The sequence below is a fragment of the Patiria miniata genome, unplaced genomic scaffold, assembly GCF_015706575.1.
Source record: "Patiria miniata isolate m_02_andy unplaced genomic scaffold, ASM1570657v1 HiC_scaffold_5, whole genome shotgun sequence".
Lineage (NCBI taxonomy): Eukaryota > Metazoa > Echinodermata > Asteroidea > Valvatida > Asterinidae > Patiria > Patiria miniata.
Window position 1 is genome coordinate 28,628,360 of NW_024037072.1, and position 21,612 is coordinate 28,649,971.

General features: G+C 39.3%; 1 protein-coding gene across 2 annotated transcripts in view; it reads left to right on the plus strand.

Moving 5' to 3' along the window:
- LOC119741629 (potassium voltage-gated channel protein eag-like) overlaps nt 1–21,185 on the plus strand; it is a 39,156-nt gene extending 17,971 nt beyond the window's left edge. Inside the window, exons 2-9 of one of the 2 annotated variants that reach the window (XM_038217456.1) lie at nt 5,835–5,963; nt 6,494–6,624; nt 10,660–11,052; nt 11,518–11,935; nt 12,370–12,569; nt 13,430–13,682; nt 14,414–14,610; nt 15,294–21,185. In XM_038217456.1, the coding sequence (XP_038073384.1) occupies nt 5,835–5,963; nt 6,494–6,624; nt 10,660–11,052; nt 11,518–11,935; nt 12,370–12,569; nt 13,430–13,682; nt 14,414–14,610; nt 15,294–16,364 (2,792 nt within the window). In that variant the 3' untranslated portion in view covers nt 16,365–21,185. The remainder of the gene's footprint in view (nt 1–5,834; nt 5,964–6,493; nt 6,625–10,659; nt 11,053–11,517; nt 11,936–12,369; nt 12,570–13,429; nt 13,683–14,413; nt 14,611–15,293) is intronic. The other variant, XM_038217459.1, reaches the window with a different exon arrangement.
- Nucleotides 21,186–21,612: the final 427 nt, after the last annotated feature.

The following is a 21,612-nucleotide window of genomic DNA, read 5'->3' on the forward strand; positions in this document are numbered from 1 at the left end:
ACAAAACTTCTGATGTAAGACGTCGTCGGGGAGAATATTGATCCCAGCTCGGCCAGACACTTCTGTTTTGCTTTGTCCGCATTACACGATTAACGGCTAGTGACATGGACTGCTTGGAGGGGATTTTGTCGGTGATTTTTTTGCGCCAGTTTAAAGCCGGTGTAGACCAAGGCCTAAACAAAATGCCTTGTAAGAGCATGGAGGAGCATGGAGGAATAAGAATTCCTCCATGGTAAGAGCAATCGGTGATATTTGACAATAAGACTCCCAATAAGACGAAATAAGTCATAGAAAGAAGATTATTCGCAATGAGTGCTAACTGCTCAGATTTGTACATCTGTTAGACTGTGCAAATTTAAACAAATTGATAATGCTTATTAAGATAACCAGCGGGATGTTGTTTTAGATAATGCAGAGAAAACGTGCTACCTCCATGGCATATAATACGCGTCGGAAGTGGCTCAGCCCAAGTTTGAAAGTCAACTTGTGTGGACATACTTATCATCAATTTGTCACAACCTGTGGACTGTGCCGGTCTTATTACGCGCTAATTAAGAACAGACGACTTCTCCTCATTAAACCCAAATGTCCATGGAAAGACAAACTGATGACGCGTTCACCGCCCTTTTTTCCCCAGGAATGTCACTGAATAGGGATATCTTTGCATGCGGTGAAGAAAATATGTGATCAAAATAGTATGAATGATTGCAATACTAACCTTGAATCGAAACTAATGCTCATGATGAACCAAGCAGGTTTCAGAAGCCTCAGAAGGTTTTAAAAGCAAAGCGTCACGTTTTCCTATTTGCAAACCTATTTGCAAACATTCAAAAGCGAAACTGCCAATATATCATGAAATATCCTACCTGATTGTGAATAAATGACAGGATCAAGCATCCTGTGAAATCGTTGTGCTAAAGTATGCCGTCAATTTCTTGGAACTATGGGGAATTACCATCATTTTTTGTACTCACAAATACTGCCCCCAATTGACCGAATTTAGTTTAGTGAAACTTGCAATCGGTTACACATCCGTGTTACCACTTGTAAGATGGTGCAAGTCAGGACTTATGAATGGACATTTTGAAAAGAAGGCCTTGGAGGTGTTGAGAAAAAAATTATGCACGTCACAGTTTTCTCGAGAAGTATATATCTCTTCAAGTGAAATTTAGTGTTTCAATAATATGCTCCACAATTATTACCTTTAAATCCAACTACCTGTATAGGTCTAGTCCTATTTGGTTTTATTATATCCATCGATGCAAGGTATTGTTTTGACAGTTAAATCTTTGGTTAAAAATCACAAGTGTTTCATGTACATGTACTACATTCATTTAAAATCCACAATATAATGTGTTACTATCTATATTATTTTTGAACAGAAATACATAATTGCTAGCAAAGAACATAATTTTGTAAACAAGGGCCTGCTATTTCAGCCAAAAAAAGGAGGAAATCAAATACAAAAAAGCCAAAGGACAGCAGATTATAATATAATAATTATCTTCCTGTCAACTCGTTCATCGTCCAAGTGTCTTGCATTAACATTTTCAGCGGGAGGTTCTTCCATTACATCGCGAGTTGGTAATGAGATTTCGGACAAAGACAAGCTTAAAAAATTAGGTCTAGTGCGACGGCGGCTGTGTTTACAAAGTCCTCGATAAAAGTGAAAGTAGTGGTTGTTATGATCAAATTGGGGGGGGGGGGGGGTTTATGGGGTGGGTTATATGGCTGCAGAGGGGATGGCACAAAATCAGCGTCACGTACGTGCGTGCAGAATACCTCTTCTTAGTAATTTGCCTGAGAAATAAATACATGTCTGACAAACCGACAGGAACCGTGAGTAAGGAGCAACCAGGCCCAGAACCAAAAATAGCAATATCGATGTTGATTGTAATGTTAATAAGAACGTCATTGAAACCAAGAACAAAAGATATGGGTGAGTTGGAGCAGCAAGAGATACGAACAGTCATAATATGAATCGACTTGTAATTTGTAGCGAATTGAGATTTGCAAAAGGCCAAGAAAGAGAACGTGCTCTTCAATGCCGACATGATTCCGGAATCAGATGCAAGTATGGACTCCATCGTGGCTTTTATGAAACCGAAGCACCTGAACTATCATGTAGAGTAATGCAAGTTGGATGATGAGTCGGGGTATAAAGAGTTCCAGCGGAACATTCAAATATGGCCTTGGGGACTCCATTAGGGAATGCTAGAGGACCCGCGGGACGCGACTTGTCTTCCCCTAACGGATCGGATTTCTCATCTTCTGGTTGGTCCATTACATGCATATCTCATGCCTTGTACTCGACAACACAAACGCAAAATACAGGGTGGATAAAAAACCGAAACCGAGATATTATTGCTAATTGGAACAGAAGTAGGGCATATGTGAATCAAAGGGAGATATCCTCTGTTAAGGTCGAATCTCCTCTTTAAAATGACACCCTGATCAAGCATATTACATTCACGGTTGACTGAGCAGAGACCAATTTTATGAAAGGGTCTATTGAGAGACTTGCACCACTTTTCATGGTGAAATCTCTCTTATTTTCCCCCACCTGGCTTGAGTTGGCAACCATAGCCTTTCACTCTGTGACAATTGACACAACAAAACCCACAATTGAAAAGTGGGTAAATTGATAGGGCCTACTCTAAATAGACCCTTTCATAAATTTGGTCTCTGCTCAGTCAACCGTGAATGTAATGACATGACCAGGGTGTCATTTTAAAGAGGAGATTCAACCCTAACAGAGGATATCTCCTTTTGATTCACATGTGCCCTACTTCTGTTCCAATTAGCAATAATATCTCGGTTTCGGCGGTTTTTGTTTTAAACCACCCTGTATGGGATTCACGTGTTGTAAGAAATGTTCCTTCCTCACTATATATTATTCAAAAGATAAAAAAAAAGAAGCGAAACATTAAAGGTCTCACTGAGACTCGAATACTGATCAACTGAGTAGAAGCCAGGACTACATTCAATCAGTCCACGAATTGTTGCCAAGAGTCGGTGATTTAAACACCCTTATTCCTGATTTTACAACTAATTCTCTAAAGTCATTGGACATCTGTAAATAAGCATAACGGGGAGAGGATGCAAACTTTCGATATTATCTGATCCTAATTGAAAAAAAAAATCGCATCCGGGACAAGTCTCGACTCCAATGTTTCTTGATTCGGATTTATAGGCACGCTGGATCGGATCGGACTCGATACAAGACCGGCAAAGGTCTTCATTCTGTTTCTTTTACCGTAAATGGACAATGGTTGGAACGCACAGTATTGGTTGTAGCGTAGCGAACTTATATTATCATTCGCAATTGATTTTTCATTTTTATTGATACAGTACAATTTAAAACATACCTCGGCAAGTTATCACACGTCCATCTCCGTTCCTTACATCTGTACGGCCTGTAGGAAATATTTATCATGTGGTCGTAAGCCATTGAAATGAGCTGTGATATAACGATATTTCACATTATGTCATAATTATATCATGTTGCAATTTGACTTTTAATTTTCGACACGATTCCCACTGCAAGTGCGATATTTAAACCCATTGAGATGCACAATTATAATAGACTTATAACCATGAATGGGGGGGGGGGTGTAGGTAATAATGTGAAGTCAAATTTTATCAACAACAATCCGGTTCAATTGGGAGTTTCTTGAAATTGCCCTGATTTATTCCCATTCCTGGGTTCCTGTTTTTTGTATTAAAGAGACATTTTTGTCATAATAAGGACAGGGAAATCTTTTTTCTTCATGGGGGAAGTGTCCCGAAATATAAGTGTGATCCAGATCCTTGAAATTAGTTAAGAAAACGCTGAAAAGGATCAAATCTGGATAAATGTGCAGCTTCAAGTTAACTCCAGCACTGTTAAATTCTACCTGCGGTTGTTCCAAAGGGTGTAACTGCGGGCGACATGCCTGATAGAGTGCGCCCTCTATCCTCCATAATAGGGTAGGCCCACATCAACAGCTGCTCGGGCTTTCCACTCTGAACAATAAGAATCATCTACGGGACCCTAACAGGTCTTGGTCACCATGATGTCATATTCAAACTTTGATGTACCTGGCATGAGGGTATTACCGTGACTGTATCATCAATTAAGGATGCATATCTCGAGACAGGTGACTCGTTTCATAATCTTCTTATGGCCTATCCTGCAGCTTTTCCCCTGGGGTTCCGTTTCACACTGAGTGATGCACATGATGCAAGGCGTCCCCCTTGGGTGCAAATCTTGGTCCGTAGGTGTCCACCTAATGATGTGAGTGGCCGCGGTGTGACAACAAGGTGTAACATCGGGAAATTATTCAAATCGCAAATGCAAAAAATAGATTGAACTTATCACCTGACGTGGAGCAAAGGAATTTTAAAACAGCTGAAGACTGTTTCTTAGCTATTATTATGGCCATCTTCGTATTCCCCGAGAACTAATGATTCGTGAAAGAACTAATGACGTGGTCAGTCGGGAATGCGATGCCCGTGGACAATTATAATACATTGGGAATATAGGCCTTCTCTAAATGAAATAGTAATTTATGTAATAACAAAACAATTGAGGCAGCAAACACAACAGTTTTTGATTGACCCCAAAAGGGTGGAACAAACAGTTAGATATGAAATACCAATGTACAAACTACAACCAATTACATAAAGAAACCACACCTCAGAATTGTGCACTGCAGCCCTTGATGTGAATTTTTAGAATCTCTGTCTACTTTTCTTCAAGCGGTAAAAAAAAAATCAGCACAGGAATGAACAAGTAAACAACTGGTAATTTATCCTATAGTAAAGCCGGTCCGAAGCGCGCACGAAGTCTATTCAATTCCAACAAAGAAGGCCTGACGTTGCAATCTTAACAAGACCTTTTTTTCTTAGGCAAAGGCAGTTGGGACAAGAAAAGAGGGATTAAATAGAAGACGATCGCTGGCGTGGGTGAAGATTAAATCATTCAGAATATAGCTATTCATTGGAGGTCTTTCATGCACCTGGTCTACACAAAGGTCTGGATTTAGCCCATTCACCAGTGACGGGGAGTCAGTCAGTGATTCAGTCAGTCACTGAGTCAGTCAGAAAATGAGATAGTTGCAAAGAGAGGTCTAGCAGTAAACCAACCAATAGTAGCTGATCTCGAGTGATGAAACTTCAGTTGATTTTTCTCTCGAATTTGAATCACAACTATACAGGGTGGTGCGTATAGAAGGAAACCCAATTTTTGACAGCAATTGTAACTAATTGTTGAGCATATTTCAAAAATTCTATTTAATCGTTTTAAAATATTGATCTTTAAACATAAGTGACGAAAAAAAGGATTGCAAATGCGTATTTTGTCTCTGAGATATGGTAGTTTAAAAATGTCATGTGTCAAGCCTGTTTGTCTTCGGACGGCTTTATCCCATCCGCTTGACTGAGCTCCGGAGCTTGATTTAAAGACAAAAATCACTACATTAGACTTGCACGTGGATAACAGTGATTTAACATATTAGCATTATAACACTATTCTTGTGATTTTTTAAAGACTTCTTTCACCATGTATGGGTGAAGAGCTATACTTCACTACATTATGAAAACAGAAACAGTTCAAATAAGTTAAGTAAGTAGTTTAAAATTCCTGTCAAAAGTGGGTTTTCTTCTTTTTGCATCACCCTGTATGTTAACAAAATCGAAGCTGCAAGACAGACTTTCGTATTGTTGGTATATAAGTTGCCTAGTGCAACCCGTTTTTCAACCCAACCATACAAACGACCCACACCGAAGTCCGAAACTAAATGTTAGTTTTTCTGAAAAAAATTTGATGTTGTTTCTCTCTCTCTCTCTTGCAGGGACACCGATGTGGTCTCTCCTTCAGATTGCTCCCATCAAAAATGAGAAAGATCAAATCGTACTATTTCTATGCACGTTCAAAGACATCACGTCCCTCAAGCAACCGATCGAGGACGAAACTGCAAAAGGTACGAAGACACAGTTCCCCATAGTGTGCCCCAAAACGTGTTGCTAATCGGCCAATATTTTGCATTTGGGCAATTTGACTAAATTTGAAAGTCCCCAAAGTATACTAAAGTAGACACAGAAAGGTTATAGTCCTGAGCTTTACTACCACATCTGATAGCTTCTGACATCTTTACTCAAAAGGAAATTCTGATGTCTGAGTACCCGGAAAAATATGAAAAGTAAGCATGGTCGCTGGATATAGCTAACATTTCAGTTCTATTAATATAATAATGATGGCGACCCTTGTGGTTAGTCGTGGGGATATTACTTCAATCTTGTTATCTTGTTTTTGATAAGTGTTACATTAAAAAAATTTTTTACATCGATGGCACCATATGCATTTCATGAATTAGTAATTTTAGTCCCTTTGAATAACCAACGAAGAACGCCTGTTATCAGTTTTATTTTATTATTAATAATAGACGTAATATACAAGCAATTTTTTTTTAGTAAAATTTAATTTCTAAAGGCTCACTTGATTGTTTTCTAGGACTCAGCAGATTTGCTCGTCTTGCAAGGACCGTCACCAGGAGTAAATCAGTACTTGTACAAGTGGCTCAACACCTGCCCAACATGAAATCAGAACAAAGCACGCAAAATCAGATATCGCAAATCGCACACGTAAGTCTATGGCTTAAAACAGTTTACTTTCATTCAATATGGCAATGGTTGTGTTAAGAGAGATAACGTTTTCCACAGAGTGTTTACTGTGTTCTTCTGTTTATGGTTTAAAAATAGGATACTGATGTGGACTGAATGTTACAATTCGCGATAAATTATCTCCAAGAACCCTCTTGCGAATCTGTACCTCTTTGGTTAAAACGGAGAAAAAAAACACCGACATTAGAATCTCTAACTGCATCTGGGGAGTTATATTCCCCGGAGACCCATGGCAGGGGCAGATCCAGCTTTTTCGCGTAAATCCGGTGTAGCATAAATTTAGGTTTTATGAAATACGGATTTATTGGTGATACTGCGCATGCTCATGCATAGATAATTAGGAGAGGGACTGGTCACGTGAGAGGGTTTAACCAATAAAAGGGAAAAAGAGTCCGATTTTCTTACGAGTCCGATGTTCATATGACACCACCACTACATGCATGGCCTACACCAGGCGGTATGTTCCATGCACGGCAGAATACATAACTGAATACGTAACTGAAACAGAATACATAACTGAAAACATAATTCATAACCGAATACTTAACTGTGACGATTGTTATGTTGACCACAACACAAATAAAAAAAATATCTTGAGCCATGGTATTTCTCTCATATATAATTGTGGATTCTTACTCGTTCCAGCCTTCGTTATTTTTGGTATCATTAAGACTGGCAATCACGATGGATGAAACTTGCGTTTCATTACGAAAATAGATTTTGTTTTATAACTTGCATTTTCCCTCCCTAACAATGCAAGGTTATTTACGTTCGGTTGAGAAAACGAGGGGAAAAAATCGCCCCACGTTTAGTTATAAAACAATAACTTTAGTTGTATTGACTTATTGTGGCCCAAAATAATTCAGCTCTTGAAGGGTAAACTGGTCTGCCCCCCCCCTCTCTCTCTCATTTGGTAATCGATAATATGGGGGCTGTTTGTTCGAAAAAGGAACAAAAACTGAAAGACTTTATCGTGAGGGTTGCAGACGCCCAAAAATATAGAGACAAAGTATTTTCCCACCAAGAAAAACATACACGTTAAAATGCTTTAGAAGCACACACACCGAAATCTTTTAAGGCAGGGAAAGTTAACCTCTAAGAAAACTGCAGTGTAACATAACTGAAGGTAGCCGACGAGGAAGTTCAACAGTAGCCGCGTCGGGCCAAACGCTTGGTGGCGCTGTTGTGAATCACTATTTGGGTCATATCAATAACACAAACATAAAATCATGGCATCACAAGAGGGTACATAAACTGAAGGTCAGTGCTCTGATAGAAATCTTTTATTAAAAAAAATCGTTAAAACGGGAAGGATTGGGAGTATACCTTTTTAGACTTTGTGGAATTACTTTACATGTATCGAACAATTTGCGTTGCACTTGTAAACTGGTCCCCCCCCCCCCTTTTGAAACTGGGGACCGGGAACGAGTTTACGTGCAGGGAACCATGCCAGTATACCATGACCTACGAATAATACACAATTCTATCAGAAAAAAAGTACGTACAACACAATACAAAAGGCCTACAATACAATAAAAACTTTATTATCCAATTGCGGGAAATTCGATGGCATTTTTACACGTAGTTTGATTTCAAACACATTAAAAAGTACGAATGTACAAACTACACAACTACAAAAATACCCCAAACAAAAAAATTATCTCAAAAGATATGTCTGTAAGCAAGTTAGATATCTATTTGCTGTGTGACTGTGTAACGTATGCGTTACATGCAACGGGAGAGCCGCTCGAGTTTTGAGTTACATCGAAAGCCTGTATAGCATAGTTGACGACGTCATAATTTACAATAAATCCCCTTCTGTAATGCTGTACAATGCAGTAGGGCGTCTCGTCGCGTCAGAAAATAAATCTAGCACTGGCATAATAAACCCATGGCAACCGACAACGTAGGCTACGTCAAGCATGATTAACGACAAACGCTTGCTCCGGTTCCGCAAAGGCGTATACACTTGTGGCCGACCAATTCTAGCCTGTTTTTGTTTTCAACGCCTAATTTGCGACATAGGTCAGCCATGATAATTCTTCAGTGCTGAACTGATTCATTTCTCTCCTTCAGTCAATAGTGTGGGAATTGAATTGAGCTTTCATGTGTGGTTGATGTTGAAACGATATGCATGAATGAAACCATGAATTCTAAGTTTATGGAGTCAAGTTATAGGTTTTTGGATATCAAATCATTTCTTGAACAACTTCGATTGTATATGTTATTGTTTTGAGCAGCCCAACACGGCTACCTGTTAAATTTGAATAACTTAACACTTAGGGGAGTCAACTCCAACAAGTAAAAATCGGTTAGGAGTCATATAATTAACGGGAAAGATATCAGTAAAATACCTATAAAAACAAAGTCACAAAATAGAGTGATGAAAATAAAATGTGATTGATTTTTTTCTTAAGGAGAATAATAAAAATATTACCAGTTCTCACCAACTGAGTGACATTAGGACACAAACTCAGAATGCACGAAATTACAAGACGACCGTAACATACGTCCAAAATGTTCATGTTTAACGCATTTGTTAATTCTTGTTTCATATTCTTTCCAATAAAATGCAACTCGTGTTTTGTAGACCCTGCACACTACTACATGATTTGCGAAGAGTGTGTGTATCTAAGCTTTAGCTCCATTTATTAGGACCTGTAGGAAAATACCTGCAGCTTATAATCAATATTAGAATTCACTTGAAAGTACCGCTGAAGAACCCCTCGACTGGAAAACACGGGGATTAAAAGATTGATTTATCTACAGACGTCTGGAAAATTCACCCGCTCAATTGCACTTTTTTTTTAATCCAAAGCAGCGGATGGCAGCGAACCCGTAGAGGGCAAAATTCTGTTCCATACATAAACACAAAATGTAATTCAAATGATAGGCCAGCTCAGATACACCAATAGTTGGAAATAGAAGACACTAGTAACTGTTATGTTTATGCATAAAGCAGGAGAAGGATAATGATTTCATCTGTCCCGGGACAGTACTGTTGATAATGGCGATGTGTTAATTGTCCTTAAGAAAACATTGGTGGTGTTGGTTGTATTGGTGTCGCTAACACTGATATTAATAACATAACGGAGTGAAGTACCATAATAAATCCAGGATTTTTCAAATAGGGTGGCTAGGTGTTGAATTCAACACATAAGAGACAATAGGCCCTAAGCAATTTGATGTCCAACAATGTTTGACGTTATTTGGGATTTTTTTTTCTCTAAGTAATCTATAAATTGGTGAGACTAAACAGGTGTGGGTTTAAGTGGCTTATCACACCAACCATCACCTAAATCCACCCTTTAGATGTAATACACGTAGACTTTAAGTAACTTTTGCGTAAATTCAAATTTCAGGAATTAACATTCGAAACCTGCGATAGATTCATTGGTGGACTGCTTTTACGGACGCGATTTAACGTAATTGCCTTATGTTCTAGATCTTTGGGTATCTTAACAACCTGTGAGGGCAGAATAGCCAGTTGCGGTTTTTGCTTTTGCAAGGAGGCTATGACCGTTTGTTACAACTGATAATGTAGTAACCATCGGATAGCATATCACTGACCGATAATGTCACACAAATTGACCGATATTGCATCACGAACCGATAATGTTACACAAATTGACCGATAGTGTAGTAAAATGTACTACACTATCAGTCAATTGTGGTAACATTATCGGTCCCAACCGATAATGTAACAAAAAAAACAGACTGAGAGTGTAGTACATTTTACTACACTAGCGGTCAATATCTGTTACATTATCGGCTAGTGATACAATATCGTGAATTTGTGTGATATTATCCGTTGGTGATATGTTATCCGTTGGTTACTACATTATCAGTTGTAACACCGTTGCCTATGTTGTATAAGCTCCCGAATGTGACCGTGTATGATCCGTGGTTACACTAACTGCCCATTGAGTGGAATTTAAAACGATGTGTTGATTCTCTAAAACCTTTGTTTTTAATTGTCCTTATAATTCATTACAGATGCTGATTCTGGATGCCGAGGTCTTGCCGCAGTATAAGCGAGAGGCGCCCAAGACACCGCCTCACATCATTCTACATTACTGCACGTTCAAAACAATGTGGGACTGGATTATTCTCCTACTCACCTTTTATACAGCGGTAGCTGTGCCTTTCAATGTTGCCTTTGACACACAAACTGCCAAGGACTATATCAGTATGGTTGTAGACGGCATTGTGGACATCGTCTTCTTCATTGATGTCATACTGAATTTCCACACCACCTTTGTTGGTCCTGGGGGCGAGGTTGTGTCTGATCCCAAGGTCATCCGTATGAACTATCTCAAGTCTTGGTTTATCATTGATCTCCTTTCGTGCCTGCCATATGACGTCATCAATGCTTTCCAGCAGCAAAATGTTAGTAAAGACACCTTTTATTTATTCTTGTTAGCAATCATCATCTTTTTGGTGTTGCCAAGTCTTGTTAAAATGCATGATCTTTGAACAGCTTTAAACTTTGGGAAAGTGCTTAAGAACTGTTCGCACAATGTACGTGAGAGCTTTGGATTAGGAGAAGTTTATTAGGGAGGCGCAATATCAGTTTAGAAGTGGGAGGAACAGTAGTCTCGGTAAATAGCCTCAATGTCTACAGATAACGAACGAATAAACATCGAATGATGAATAGAATCCGGTACATAGGATGTGCAAGATGAGAATCGAACACTACGTTACTAAAGCTTTACCGGAATGACGAAAACAAAATTCAATTTACAATTACCTTCAAACTTGAATCAAATTTTCTTCAGGGAAAGTGTATCGTGAATTCGTGATCATAATAATGGTATGAATCATTTTAATCAGAGAGATTGTTTTTATCCACAGCAGAATTTGAGCACTATATTCAGCGCACTGAAGGTAGTCAGGCTCTTGAGACTTGGCCGTGTCGTCCGGAAACTAGACCACTACATTGAATACGGCGTGGCCTTCCTGATTCTGCTCATGTTGTCCTATATGCTCTTCGCCCACTGGGCTGCCTGTATCTGGTATTCGATCGGGTTGAGCGATGCTGACGCCAACAACACGAACGGCTGGCTGGCCAAGCTGTCCAAAGATGTCGATATCGCGTACAGTTACTCCGCTCAGGGGGTTTTCGACCCGAACTCGGGACCTGATGTAACTATGAAGTACATCTCCTCGCTCTATTACACAATGAGCAGTTTCACCAGCGTTGGCTTTGGAAACATCGCGGCTAACACCGTGCTGGAAAAGGTCTTCACTATCCTGATGATGGTGGTTGGATGTAAGTAGGCCCTTATTATTATCTTAAGTTATCCTAAATTATCCCAGTTTGTTTGCAAGATTTTTTGCATGAAAGAGGGCGGGAGGAAGGTCAAGAAAATGAGAATGGTAAGGATAAACATAGCAATTCGGAGATTTAAAATGTTCAGAAAGTGGTGAACCTGAACACTGAAAAAAAACTTGGTTGAAAACTTGTTTTTTTCCCAACATAGGAATGATATCATTTCGATTGGTCGTTTATTCGGGTAGAAGTTTACCGACTTTGCCAAAAGGTATAGTCATTTGGTTTAATGGTCAACATTGGGCAAAATACCCAACTCATTTGCCCCACTTTTGTTGAGTGAATGTGTCTGGAGTTTGGGAAACTCGAGCCATTGTTTCATTGTTTTTATGACACTGTGACACCATTTTGAATTTTGTTTTGTCATACGGCAGCTCTTCTTTACGCCACCATCTTTGGTAACGTAACCACCATATTCCAGCAGTTCACGCACAACACCGCTAGGTACCACGACATGCTGAACAACGTCAAAGAGTTTATGAAGCTCCATCAAGTTGACAAAGGTCTATCTGAGCGTGTCATGGACTACGTGGTCTCTTCCTGGTCTATCAGCAAAGGAATCGACTCCGAAAAGGTACAACAAAAGTGCAGAAAATGATATGCAAGTGCATGCGTGTGTGTTTATGTTGTAAATCGAGGACACTCACGTGCAACATCATCAATGAATCCAGGACAGAAACCGAATCGAGGACTCCTCGGTTGCAAAACGTGTACAAAACCAATGACAGCTGTTGCGAAAAAATTGAAGTACAAACAAAGGAAAAGGGAAGAGGAAAGCAAAACAATCCTCTAATTACACCATAAACAAACGTGTGTGCAGTAGGCGTAGGCCTTTGTGCAAAGTTTCTGAACCAATGGACTCTTACAGTCTGACCATGGAGCAAGGAAAACGTGATGCGATCAAGCTAAATGAGTCGTTTGTCGGGAAATTTCATTTGGAGATTCAGGCCAAAAGAGGTCCACTTCATCACATCACTTCATCACATCTCTTGGTGTTCCGACTTCCATACATTTTGAACTAAAGATGATACCAGCATGCGGTTTTCACAGCAGTAATGCTGAGTTTGTGCTCTTTTCAAATCTGGGGAAAAAAATTGACCAGGATCGACAAACGACTCATTTAGCTTAATCGCATCACATTTGCTTTGTTGCTTCATCTGGGAAAGCAAAGCAGTGTTGGGTTGTGAGGGTGATCTTCAAAATAAAACAAATAGTGTGCTCTTGTGTAAAAAGCACAGGCCGCGCCGATTATTAACCATCTCATTGGGTTTCTAAACTCTGTGAATTTACTCATATTGTCTGAATGTTAAAAACAAATCCGTTACTTAGGTACTTATGCGTATTTTCGTCATGAATAGAATCAAGTTCCAATTACTTGCAATGCACCTGGTCACTTTTCCCTTATGGTTTATTTGATAATTTCCAAATTGACAGGTTCTTAGCTACTGCCCAAAAGACATGAAAGCGGACGTGTGTGTCCACTTGAACCGGAGTGTCTTCAGCGAGCACGCAGGCTTCCGCCTGGCTAGCGAGGGTTGCCTGCGAGCCTTAGCCATCAATTTCACTATGAGCCATAGCGCTCCCGGTGATCTCCTCATACACGTCGGTGAGAGCGTGGACTCCCTGTGGTTTGTCGTGTCCGGCTCCTTGGAGGTCATACAAGATGACGAGGTGGTGGCCATTTTAGGTAAGAAAAACTTCGGTTTGGCTGACTTTTTTTAAAATATATTTCTTGTACTAATTCTTTCACTGATTTACATGTACTGTCGACCATAAGCCAAGAACCATTGATATAACATTAAATTACCTCGGAACGCAACAAGGCAAGGTCAGATGAAGATGTAATTACTTATCCCCGCAGCGGTGCGTTCGGCTTCGTCCAATAGCCGCGTCCAGCCAAGCCCCTTAGTCGGTTTTAAACGTACCCGGCCCAACAAAGATTTATTCCCTCAGTCAAGACAACATCTTGCTATGGTACCAAACGCTGCCTGACATGCTGCATTACCAAGGAAACTATATACAATGCATGTGCATAATATACCTCTTGCATTGTTGACAATACCTTATACGTCACTGTATTCTCAAGTTTAAACACAAGGGGGATCCACTTGTGTTTTTTTTTTGGGGGGGGGATTTCTTTTGCTGCATTAAATGTCACTGTCCTGATATGATTCTCCAACATAAAAGCACTGGCGATTGCGATATTGCCCCTATGTATCAGAAGAACCTCGACAGCTACACGTAATGGAGAATTATTAGAACGTCAGTTAGCTACATTCAGAAGGTTTGTTTCTGTATTTCGAGTGCTTTTGTAATTCGAATCTGAATAAAAACTTTAATGCAAATGATGCTTTTGGCCGAAGACCTTACAAGGGACTAAATTGATCAAGTGACAATAATTTTTCTTGGTGTGTGTAGGAGCTGGCGATGTCTTTGGCGATTGCTTTTGGAAAGACATCACACTTGGCCAAGCAGCCGCCAACGTGAAGGCTCTGACATATTGCGACCTCCATAGCATCCGGCGAGACGATCTCATGGACGTCTTGAACTTCTACCAAGCCTTCGCCAATTCATTTGCGCGCAACATGGTCCTGACGTACAATCTCAGGCACAGGGTAAGACTGAAATTAAACCATCAACAGGCCAGCCGGAAGGATTACGCAAAGCAACTGTGTATGTAAATGCTTAGAGTAACGTTGACAACAATCAATATTATTTATGCGTGCGTGCAGAATAAACCCCCGAATCCTCTTATGAATTGACGGAGTCTTCCCTTCGACGCCTCTTATAGACATTTGTCTCAAATGTACGCGAATTTGGTAGTGAAGTGGAAATGAAGCAATTTGTTTTATAACATCACGGCATCTGCAGAGTGATAACTTCTCATAATACTGATGTAGGCCTATGAACCATGCCTTCTTAGTTTGGTCAATCTCATATCTGTCAAGAATTTTTTTTTATTCTGAGCGAAAGTAGTTTATTTTTTTTGACATAAATTACCTGCATCTGAAATGCAATACTATTGTCAATCACGTGCATTGAGAAGTTTAACAAGACATCGTAATAATTATATCCCTGCGCAACGTGTTGCTGTAAACATAAGCTACTTGAAATCAAGAACGTGTCGATAACAAGGCGGTTGAATTCTAATCAGATGTATTAAAATAGACAAAAATGATGCTTGAAATGAGTGTTATGTTTCCTATAGTTAGGAACAGATGAATGCACCTCAGGCCGAAACCGGAGTCTGGTTACAGCAGTGAATTTAATTTCCGTGTTTTGTTTAATCTCTTAACAGTTGGTGTTTCGAAAAGTGGCTGATGTTAAACGAGAACAGGCCGAGGCCGAGAAACGGAAGAATGAACCACCCATACCAGCGGACCATCCAGTGCGGAAAATGCTCAACAAGTTCCGTAAGCTCAGTGACGTCCCGGAGAAGAGGACATCCGCACCCGGCAAAGACGTGGAGAAGGGAGAAAACGATATAGGGTCGCTGTCAGTCCTGGCTAGGATGAAGGGTCCCATGCTAAGACGAGTGCCTGAGAATAACGATAGTCCAGGCACGGGCAGAAATGCCAAACCTGGACCGCCTAAGGAAAAGTTACAGAAGGAAACAGCAGCACCTGTGCAGAATGCAAAGCCAGCGTCCAAGTGGGGGGCCTTCAAGAAACCCAATCAGCTCCGGAAGACCGAGTCAACGGACAGTGGGATATTACGCAGTGAATCGAAGCTGGATGAAATCGGTCGCCATGACAGCAAGGAAGGCACCAGCTCAATGAGCACGTCCTCCACAGACCAACAGCTTCTGACCAGCCTCATGGAAATTAAACTTGAACTCAAAGAAGAAATTGAGCATCTCAGCGTCAAGATGAATAGACTCGATGAGCAAATTGGAGATATCATCAAGTTCTTTTCTCCCGAATCGTCTCCGTATTCATCCAATGTGCCCAGTTCAAACAGCTCTCGCGTCAGCTCTATGAACGAAGTGGCCATTGCTTCACCGCAGAAGTCGCCAATCACGGTGAAAGTGCGCGAGCATGCGGACAATTCCACTCGTCCCAGCCCTCCGACATCGGGCTCCGGCTCCAAGTCTAAGACGGGCTCAGGGTCGTCCGGGACAAGTAGTGACAAGAAACGATCAGGAGACAGGAGGAACTCGAATGGTTCCAGGAGTTCAACCGGCTCTCGGCATTCAAGCTCCAGCGAGACCCGACGAACAGGCACACCGACGTCTCCTCCGGATACCAGGGGCCCACCGCCCGTTGAGAGCACTAACATCTTAGCTCTCCTCGATCCAGATCTCCAACGCGAATCCTTCACCGACATCGAGTCACCACCAAGTCCTGACGCACATGTGCCACAGTTTTAATGATATCTAACGACACCATTGTTGTGCGTAGTGTGTGATTGTAGTACACTGATAACTTTCACTGTCATAAAGTCACTTACTTTGTAAATAATAATCCTTAACATTATATGATAATCAACCTGAGTGGACCTATATGCAATGATATACCTCGTGCCCTGGTTATCAATATCATTGATAATTAATTGCTCATCAATAACATTGATACTTGTGAATAGTGAATTTCGAAGCATTGTGCAGTTGCAAGTTGTAACAGCGCAAAGGCCTTTTATTTTTCAAGCTCAACTGATATCAACTACGCCTTATAACAATTGTTTATATCATTCATTTTGATTATGTATCGAAACAAGTGCAATGAAATGGAATGCAAAAATGGTATAGCATGGAAGGAAGTACGGAAAACATATCTTTTTAAATGATTAAAGAGCTCGACGAACAAATGCAAAACAAGACTAAAATGAAGCAAAAGCTTGAAGAGTTGCTCGGAACTCTTGCGGAAAAAACTGTTGACGATAACATAAGCAATAAAGTGATGAACGAGGTCAGTACACGGACGAATTTTCTACGTAGAGCTGTTGTAGTGTAACATACAAACAAAAGACACTACATGTATATGTTGCATTTTTTGAGCAGCTTGAGATCTGACCTGATTAATTTTAGCCTGATTAATTAATCCGCAGTAATTTGCACGTGCATGACTGGAAACGTCCCATTTACAATTGCCACCTAGTCGAATTTATCATTTTCTTTCGAAGCCTTCTTTGTTCTTATCGCGACTCCCATTTAGTTAGAGTTGAACTATCCAATACAGGACATAAATCATGAATGAACTCCACAAGCGAATGAACTCCACAAGAAAACAGAATGACACAAGATGAACAGTATGTTTTAAAAAAAAAAGTGCTTGAGCTGGGATCCGGAGGTCATCCCTCTCCGAACACCCAAGGGCTCAATGTTCGATGTGCTAATGGTCATGATTTCCCGGTAGTAATTTTCGGTTCCGTAAGAACGCATCTGTTTTACCATTCAAGCATCGTCGAATATGATCGTTTAACGAATTCATACTGACGGCAACGCCGTACAAAATGACACTTACATCACGTGAATAGTTAGGCTGAACAGCGACCGATCAACATCAACTAGCCAGAAATTGATACTTATTATGGGCAAGCTGAAGAAAAAGCTGTAAATATTAATCGTAAACATCAAAGCATTCTGTCTGTGCTATGACGTAACAGCTCTTTGTATTCTCCTGCTTTGTTTCAATTCCAATCTCATATGAATACATTAAATTACGAAACATAATTATGTCTTCAATTCAACTCACTGCTCTGATGAATTTATTCTAATTAGGATAGCGTCAAGGCGTATTGGTTTGGCAAACTCTGGGCGAATTTTCTCTTTACCGACCATCCTCTGTTAGGGCGTCCCTATATATTTCTGCCATTCTCATATGTTTTGCCTCTGAGTTCTGAAGTAGGGTCGGTCAGTCGGTCAAAACACAAATATGACCCCAAAAAAATACAGTTGCACCCGTATAGATGGCTTAATTAATTGATGCCAAGAGCGTATCGACTAGTATTGTTTTGTTTAGTTAATAGGGTTCCAAACAGAGTCGGCGGTAATAAGAAAAATAAACTTGGGGGGGGGGGGCGCAAGTCAAAAATATGGTAGGTCAGAAATGAGAACCAACTAAATCAAAAGGGATGCCCTTATCATGATGTCACACCATGCTTTGAAAAAAAAAAATATTATTTAATTAATCGGTGCGCCATTTTAGAAATTTAGTTTAAATGTTTTAGCAACGACACAGCATATTAACATGTACGAAGATCATTCGTTCTAGCATGGTTCGTCTTAGTTATGCTACAAACAATCGAGTGTTAAGGACTTGCTATACCTTACAGAGCTAATTTCACAATTAAAATGGAAGATTAATTACAAAGTATTATTGATGCATACAATCTTGCAGGGCAGCCGATACTTTGATTGCAGAACTGTCTTACAAATCTGTAACTTACTTTTGCTTTTGGATTTAGTCGGAATCGTCATTAACTTTTAACTTACTTACAACCTGGGAACCCGAGAGAGGACTGTTCCTTACCTCTTGTTTGTAAGGACACTCTAGACGATTTCTAGTCACACTTGTGTGTACATGCTATAAGAGTATCCCAGTGACGTGGTTACGTGGTATCATGAATTGCGACCATGATTTGCAGCGTGACACGCTGACGTTCATATCACATCACTTCAATGGTCAACTCTGCGGCATATTCAGCGGAGTGGGGACATTTTGCAAACGATATGATATCGATAGCATTTCAAAAATGGAAATTAGAGTAATCCTCCTGCATTTAACATGTTGTAAGAACGAAAAATAATTGAGGCTACCTTTCAACAACCAAAAAAAACCCATAATATTTCCCTTCCCGACCCGAGGCTTGGAAAGTCAGTTAGCTCAATCAGGACCCATTAAACAAAACGAATTCGGTATATAGGCCTACTCATTAGTAATCAACATAGCACACAAGATTCTTGAAGATATAATCACAGAGTATGTCCACATTTTGTTTTGTTTAAAGATCCAACCAAGTTGCCCAGGCCTCAGTGAAACCACCGTGCTGGTCATGCGTCTATGTTTCGCGAGTTGTTACTGCTGAGCTAAACGAATTATGAGTTTATAAACGACACGCAAAACTATATTTCCGAAGAATGTGGGATTTTGAGTTTGATATATATTTTTGTGACTTTTGTTAAATATGAAGGGGATGTCATTGTCATGTTAGTTTCCTCTTGTGGAGAAATTAAGTCTATTAATTAATAAAAGCGTGCAATTTATGAATATGTGCAATCGCTTTAACTTTAACATTCTGCGAGTATTTCAACCAACACAAAATGACTTTTGGCGCAATTTAGATACAGTTACTACTACGCCACGGTTTTTTCTGTACATATATCGCTTCTGCATCATGCATTTATGAGTACTAAATATTCTTTCAAAGTTTAAGATTAACAATGTGCAATTTATACATTTATTGTATGAATTATTTATCGTAGAAAATGTTTAAGATTATTTTTTTGTGATATTTATGTCATAGGCAAGTGCCTTGTGGGAAGAATAAAAAGTGAAGTTGAAATTTTTTCGCCTGTACAAAATGTAAAACGAATATTTATATTTGAATGTGTACAGCACAATACTTTAAGTGACATAGAACACTACTCGTGTCTTTCTGACGATAATGAGATGAAATCTGTCTTTTCATTTTCTTTCCATATGAAGATATTTATAACAATATAAAGGACATCCGGTCTACTTTGATTCCTGTTGACGTAAGCATGACGACAGTTTAACATCTTTGTTCAGACGGTTGGAAGTAATCGAACAATTAGTTCCATGCAAAAGAAAGGTAACATTGTAAAAATGTTGTTTGGATAAGAAGTTTTACTTATCATACCGGAAACAAAAAACTCTTCAGCTGTAGTAGCATGCTTCGTTTTTCTTTCTTCCATTTACTAAAATTCCATATAATCTTGTATATAAATTGAAGATACAATTCACGTGCACATATATTGACATGGCGTAAGCAGGATTTGGAAGTTGAGCTTTTTTTTAGAAAACTCTTTTGGAAATCTAATGTTATCACTTTTTACAAATAGTTATGTTTCACACAAATTTAAAATTCTCAACTCTAAGCAAACTACCCTAAGGTAAACAAGTGCGATACTTTTTTTTTTGTATTGTGAAGCTACACATTATTGTGTTATTATTATTATTATTGTTATTATTATTTTTTTAACATCATGAACTGGCAATTTTTCATTGAGTTTTCCCCCAAATACTCTGGAGGTTTCTACTGTGACCAAGTTTGACTGCAGAAGAGTTGTGCATTCTAAATCAATTGTAAACAGTTTGCAAGTTCGATGGATGTTTCACAACAAAAATTAATTAGTGTCGCGCACTATGATCAGTATGCACATAACATGCATGAAAACGAGTTCGTTACAACACACTGACACAAATTTAAGATCGCTTAAGATCATTTTGGTACTTTATTTTATGTATAATTATGTCTTTGTACTGAAATTAACAAATATAGGGTTTGATTATCTCTGAGTGCTTATTTTCTTAGTTTGATTGTGTTTGACAAACCTTGGGGTATGTTTACTTCGTATCCTTCGTAAGTACTTTGTATCCTTGCGTTTGTGAACAGATTGCATTCTTTCCAAATTGTAAATTTACGCTGGAAATCGCGTCTTTGGTTTGAAAGACTATTGAAAATTGATTATCAAGACCGGTCATGCACCACGAAGACTGGCACATGGTTGGGAGGCAGATTTGTTACAGTGTCCGATAATTCGACTACGCTGATTTTTATATCATTGCTTAGCTATGACTCGAGTATCTTCTTGATTGACGAATTCCAAACGGTGTGCAGACATGAACACAATTACTTGTCGGATTAGTTCAACCAGATCTTTCTTGCCTTATAAATTGTATACCTAAACAGGTTCAAACTAGTATTCTTCGGAATAGTCAGTATTCCGAAAGACGGTATATAGTGTATAAATCTATGATGCTGATTATTCTATTTTATATCTTTAGAAATAACAATGGATTACATAATTATACGACTGCAGAACGAAATGTTTCAAAACAGACAACATATACGAAAAATATGAATCAGTGACAGATGTTGGCACCATACCAAGATGAAGTCTTTTGGAAAGAATGCAATTTTCAATCTTTATTCCATTATTGTCAACTCAACCTGACGTCACTGTGACGTGCACGTATTAGATAATGACAATAAAGGACTGTTTATGGACAGATTTTATCAAGAATATGAGGACTTAGTGCAACTTTTTTTTATCGTGTTTATGAATTCATTCAAGGTATGTTGCTTACTGTACCACTGGACCCAGTGCCACACACAGCCCCTATCACGACCATACAGGTGTCTTGAACAAAAGGTGTATGGCCGAATAAAAAAGAAAGTTGATTCTTCTACAAAATGGGGACCAATCAATTTCATCGCTTTCTTATTCCCAAAAGGTCAAACTAGGTACCAGACGATTTAGAATGAAAACAGAAAAACACTCACATATGCTGGATTGAAATACTGTGCAAGAGGATTTCTCCAACGAATACTCAAGTGAAAAATCTATCGATGTAAATGCGATTGAATTCGTAACAGTGGGATATGATTATCTGGTACTAATGGACTTACTTTATATTCTTTCGTCGCCAGCA